At 27.5% G+C, this 6,570-nt stretch overlaps 2 protein-coding genes across 2 annotated transcripts in view; one reads left to right on the top strand and one right to left on the bottom strand.

Annotated features, from left to right (window-relative positions):
* Positions 1-5,341, top strand: part of LOC102673946 — a 7,195-nt gene extending 1,854 nt beyond the window's left edge. Inside the window, 4 exon segments of the mRNA XM_006617348.2 lie at positions 37-108; positions 198-413; positions 580-750; positions 822-5,341. Coding sequence (XP_006617411.2) covers positions 37-108; positions 198-413; positions 580-750; positions 822-3,331 — 2,969 coding nt within the window. The 3' untranslated portion in view covers positions 3,332-5,341.
* Positions 5,342-6,186: 845 nt separating this feature from the next.
* LOC102673811 (ornithine decarboxylase antizyme 1) overlaps positions 6,187-6,570 on the bottom strand; it is a gene marked incomplete at its 5' end in the record, with an annotated part of 1,641 nt that continues 1,257 nt past the window's right edge. The window contains one exon of the mRNA XM_031511271.1: positions 6,187-6,447. The remainder of the gene's footprint in view (positions 6,448-6,570) is intronic.

Here is a 6,570-nt window from a genome sequence, read left to right as displayed (position 1 = left end):
TTTTTTTTTTTTTGAGGAACTGATTTCATCTTATATTAATCATATAGCCTACGCTAGTCCCTCGAGGAAGACAAAAATTGGGTTGCTCGACGCACGTTGTTACACCAAGTAAGTTTACTTTTATATATATTTGATATGATAAATAACAAAATTTATAGATTAGTATATATTTATGTCAATTAAATTTAATATTTTAGCTACAACCAGTCCACAAGGTGTCACTAATCTTAGAATAAAAACAGTAAGTAAACAACAGATTACACCAACGGTGTCTTCAACATCAGCAACTATAAATGCGACTACAGGAACGACAACGCCAACAGTAACGGCAACAGCAACAACAAGACTAACAATTACAAAGCCAACTGAGCATACAAGTATCGGTGGAATATCAGTCGGAAGTAAAAATGCAGGTAAGAAAAGAATTTGAATTACATGAATTATAATTGTTGATATATTAGCTTTAGTTATATTAACTAAAAAATCGAATAATTTTTTAAAAATATATAATTTTTTCACAGTAAATATAATAGATAAACGAAATTTTTCAATTTTAATATAATTTATTTTAAAATTTAGCTTGCGATCAAATTGATGAGTCGAAGAAAAATCTTCCAGATGGAAGAGAAGTAACTTTCAATAAAGTAAATGGAGGCAGAACATTTCCTTCATTGGTTGTTGTAGCTAAACCAAATCTTCGTACAAAGGATATCGCTCCACAAGTAGCTCAAAAAGAAAGATCGGAATTAGGTATTTATTGAAATGAATCAAATTATTGGTTTTTATTTTTTTTTACATAAATTATTAATTCTATGTTTCAGATATAAAAGTGAAAAGCGTACTCATGTTTTCAGCTACAAAATTTGCTGAATGGTTGATACAGCAAGGGTTAGTAAAATCTGAACAATATTGTACACAACATAGTAATAATTATCAAAGAAAATTAGGAATGTATAAATTGAAATTAGGAATGTATAGTGATCAAGGTACATTTCCATATTCGGGAGGATATGTTTGGATCTCAAGTTGTTGTCCAGAACGTTTTGTTTCCGTTTTTTCCGGCTCAATTTTTGAAGGTGCTACATATACACCTACCGTTCTTCTAAAATTAATTTATCATTGGGCATGTCAAACAAATGTTCAAAATGTTGTTTCTTGGGTAAAAGTATCCAATGTATATGTGAAAAATTTTTATACCCATTTACGTAGTGTTTGTACTGCTGCAGTTTGGGATAAAACTCGAAAAATGGGAGGTAAAAATTCCGTGATACAAGTTGGTGTAATTAGTTTAGGTACAACATCACAAGATGGAAATTTAAGACAAGTGAAAGTCGAAGTACTTGGTGTATTGGATTATGCTACACTTGATTTAAGATTAAGAGCATGCGATCCAGTGCAAGATGGTGATAGATCATATAAACGACGCTTTAATAATATTTTACATCCATTGAAAGAATGGGTACATACTGATTCAAAAATTATGACTGATTTCACTGTTGATAAAAGCACACTTGAAGAAATGGGTTTTAATCATGTAACACAATCAGCATTTTCTGATCAAAGTCCTCGAAATTTCATGAGCAACTATCACATTATGGAATATTTAAGAAAAATTGTTCCAAGAATGTTTCAAAATACTCTTAGTTTGCTTAGTAGACAAATGATACAACAATTTTTAGATGAATTAGTATGGAGAGAAATATATGGATCAACTGCTGCTCGAGCATTTGACAACATTATTGGACACATTGCGGAACAAACTAGAATTGATTCAAATGAAAGTCTTCTAGATCGTTTAACTAAAATAGCTGCTAATCCTTTTCATAATTGGTCTTATTCAACTGCAAATCCACCACCATTAACACCACTTATGACAATAAATAAAGAAGAAATTCATTCGGGCTGCGAAGTTTTAGTTTCAACTAGTAGCAATATTATACAACAACAAGAGACATTACCTTCTATTCAAATAACAAAATCCGGTTCGAAAAGAGGACGAAAAAGAAATATAGCAACAGCAATTAGTCCAGAGCCTGATTTGAAAAAAAGTTTTGATTCAAAAGGTAGAGAAAAAGATAAGGAGTGCAAAAACGACCAAATACAATTGCAAGAATTTTATTATGCTACAATGGAAGGTGAAAAAACGCTTCTTTTAAAAGAATATAAATCGTCTTTATACTTTAAATGCTTTCTTTGTCCTACAATGATGCGTTCAAATACAGATGTGATGGAACACACTATTGGTCATGTGCCACCACAAGTACCAGGACAATCAAATTCTCCAGTTTGTAGGTATTGTTGCACAGCATTTTCTTCTCAACATCAAATGATTACGCACGTTACAGAAGCACATAGTAGCTTTGGTCATTCTGATAGCGACATGGTTGTTTGCGCCATTTGTGAACAAAAATTTGGAAACAGTGGCCTTCTTATAAATCACTTATCATCGATGCATTGTCCTTCGGAAATGCCCTATCGATGTGAAAGCTGTGGTTATCGTACTTCGAGTCATAAGGACGTTATTGATCATTTTTATCGAGTTCACGAGAAAGGTGAAGGATTACAATGTCCTTATTGTTTGAAAGTAATAGGTTTTGTAAGAAACGGTAATCCTAATGTTACCAGCGTTCATGCATTTTTATTACATATGCAAAGGCATGTTATCAGAAAGGAACAAGGACGGGGAAATAAATGTTCAAGATGTTGTTTATGGTTTAATCAAAAAAGTTCATTAAAAATTCATCAAAGAGAATTGCATGACTCTGTATCTGGTACAAAAGTTATTCCATATTCAAATGGTAATAATGGAATTATGATTTCAAAACAAAGATTTCAAAGTAGACGATATGAAATTGATAGTCCTGTACCAGAATTACCATGTGATGAAAAAATCAAAAAATGGATCACTGGTCCAGTTATAGTAAATGTTCCATTTGATGAACATCTATCTTGTCAAGAATGTGAGGAAGACATAGATGAACAAGATCATTATCCAGGTGAACAAAAATGTCAATTATGTTGCTATGTAACTTGTTGTTGGCGTGCATTTAAAGAACACCAACAACAAATTCATAATGAACGACCAATGACAAGTTTGGTAGTTCCTTCTCCTCTTATTAATATTCCATTAGATAAAAAAATGCAATGTTCGTGTGGTTATGCAACAATTGATGGAAATCAATTAGCAACACATTTAATTAGATGTAAAAAAATGTCTGCCTATCCAGTGGAAGATACTGCACCGTCCGGAATGTTAAACAGTTTGGGTTTAGTCCCAAAAAATAATTCAGATGAAATAGATATCGATGTTAAAAGGACTAATTTACGTTAAAGTACAAGTGGAATACAAATTTTTAAATACGTCGAATATCGTAAATAATAAATAAATCATTTAAAGAATGATTTAAAATATTGAAAGAAAAATAAATTACACAGTGTGTATAGTATGGATCACAAGTATAGTGAGGTGATAGTAAGTAGGAAATTATAAATGTTTTGATTTTCGAAAAAATAAACTTAAGAACTTGAATACTTTATGCATTTAAATTATGCTCAAGTTGTTTTTCAATGTTTTTCAACGATCGAAACATTTATATTTAATTTTTCATTTTCTTACTGTAACTTCACTATATTCGTAGTTATGTACTACATATAATTGTAATAGAATAACTTGGGTAAGAATATTATAAAACATAATAAAATGGAAGTAAACCATAAATTGAATCGATTATATGTATCATATATCGATACATTCATTTTCATTTTTATTTCCGAAATTCATATTCTGTTATTATTTATCTATTTTTATTAGAGAAACGGGAATAATAATAGATAAAATTTTCATTGTTCATCAATTAAATATCTATAGTGAAAATCTTTTTAATGAATGAAATTTAAACACTTTATATATACTATACAATCTATTTCTTAGTTTGCAAATATTATCATAATGATTAAACATATTTTTATTGAATTATGTTTTACAATATCATTATTACGTTTATATTGCTGAGTTGTACCTTTATATGAAATAATAATAAATTGTTGTTGTATAGAAAGTATATATATGTATTGTACTTCCAGTTTAAGCAAAAAAATGTGTTTAAGCAATTATGTGTGTACATATGAAGATTTATTCTTTCTTTAATTCTTTTATATATTATAGAATAAAGTACAAATTTATTTTTTAATTTTTTATTTATCAAGGGTTTTTTCCATATAATAGGAATATGAATAATTTTTTTTAATTCCAATAATGAATGTAGCATACATATATCTTTATGTAATCAACTGTATAAATACAGTATACAATAATAATTAATGAAACACAAAGTTCTATTTTCAACTGAAAAAAATTGAGGCAAATTGGACGATAATGCATTAACATATAATAATTCATTATTTATTCCGTATTTATCTATATTTCTATATCAAGCTATAAACACTTTTTTTCTTTTTTTTGTAATATTTTACTTTTTTTTATGATTTTACAATCATGTCATTCATTATCGAGTCAACACTATAGAACGCATTTACTAAAACAAACTACAATGTTAATTGATTGGGATTACCAAACATTTTAACTATAATCATAATCATTATCATTAATTGCTATTATCACTACAAACATTAATTGTATATAAATATAATAAAGAAAAATTGATTTAATTGAAATTACAATCATTGTTGTCAATGTATAATTTATTATTTAAATATATATGTAAGTATTATAACAAAATATTTTAAATATAATTTTTTAATTATAATATACTTGGTTATTTTTGTTTTTCATCTCATTCCAAAAACATAATTATATTGAAATTTTATGAATTATGTCACAAGTTAGTATTTTATTTAAATTAATCTTTATTAGAAAGATAATGGATTTTAATACATCATGTAAAAAAATATAAACTAAACAAAAGATATTTACTTAAAGACAATCAAATGCTGGTTGAGCATTGTTATAACATGTATGTATGTGTATACAATAATAATACTTACAAATAATAAGAAAATATATAATAATACAGAATAAGACGCGGTAAAACCCAATTTGATACAATTAACATTGAGATTTATTAATAATAAATTTTTGCGTAATTTGACGTTTCATATTCAGTTTTACGATTTTGAGACCGTCAAATTTTTTACGTGGGAAGCTTCGTCAGCTGTTTACATGCTCTTAATATTGTATTCAAGAGGATTAATCGACATTTTTGCCTACATTGTATTATGTTGGCAATCTACATACCCGACTATTAGTTTCGGTTTTTTTATTTCTTCGTATCTCTCCCCATATATCTTCGTACTTTCACACACACACGCGCGCACATATACACATGCATATATTCTCTCTCTATATATATGTACGTATACATATAAAGATTTCCCTTAAATTTAACGCCAAGGTGCATAATGCTAAAAATGTTATTTCTGACATATTTTACATACTTTACATATTTCAAAAGTATTAATTTTTTTATTTGTTGTATTTGTTTTATTATTATAACAAGAAAAATTTAGAATATTTATTTTTTTTATGAAATTTTTATGAATTTAATTTTTTAATAATAAACATAATGAAATTTATTAAAGGAATTAAAAAGGAAAGAACATCATTTATAATTTAGGATATTTAATCCTTTGCGCTCCAAATCTTTTTCGCTCGGCTGAACCAATAATTCCAGAGGATTCCTACACCCGTTTGGTGACTTTCTTAAAGCTAATTTAAAATGATTTCATACACAAATTAACATATAAATTATCAAGATGCATTCTCTGGTTTATCAGGGCAAGTATCATAATAAAATGTTGTTTGATCTTTCACTTTTATTTGAGACCAAACCTTACAAACCCAATAACGTGCTCTCACATTTATTATCTTATTCTTATTTTTCATATCTCATATCTCTTTTTCATATCTTATATCTCTATTTTCATCACTATTTTCCTTCTCTTGTCAATTTCTTAATGAATAGAAGTAATTTCGTTATTCAATAACAAAAAATCAAATTCATCTTGAACTAATTTCATTCATATCATATTTTATGTTTATAAAACTCAAAAATTTTGAAAATATTGCCACGATTCTCAAACTCGGATGTTGAAGATAATCCGATTCGCGATCACAGTTTAATTTGAGATAAAAAAAATCTAGCCATTTGATAATATATTATTTGATACTTTATAAGATATATATAAGAACTTAGGAATCTATTCATAAAACGATATTCTAAAAAAAATCAAACATAAATAAATATTGTTGCCATTCGAATTGTCACATCAATTCAAATGATGCTGGAAAGTTACCTCTAGAGTTATCGCATCAAACCGATTGGTGTCTGAGAGCCATTAGAGCGCAAAGGGTTAAATTGTATAATGTAATTTTTCTTTTATGCTGAGATGTGGCCGTAGAATACATACGTTTCCGTTCAGTGTTCGCCCCTGTAATTGAAAAAAATCAACAAAATAAAAAAATGAAAAAAGAAAGTTATTCGAAAATAATAAAGATTTATATGAATAATTAAAAAATACTTAAATAAGTAGAAAAAATAAAAATAAAAAATT

Source organism: Apis dorsata, unplaced genomic scaffold (genome assembly GCF_000469605.1).
Source record: "Apis dorsata unplaced genomic scaffold, Apis dorsata 1.3 scaffold_298, whole genome shotgun sequence".
NCBI lineage: Eukaryota > Metazoa > Arthropoda > Insecta > Hymenoptera > Apidae > Apis > Apis dorsata.
This window is presented reverse-complemented; position numbering and strand designations above follow the sequence as displayed.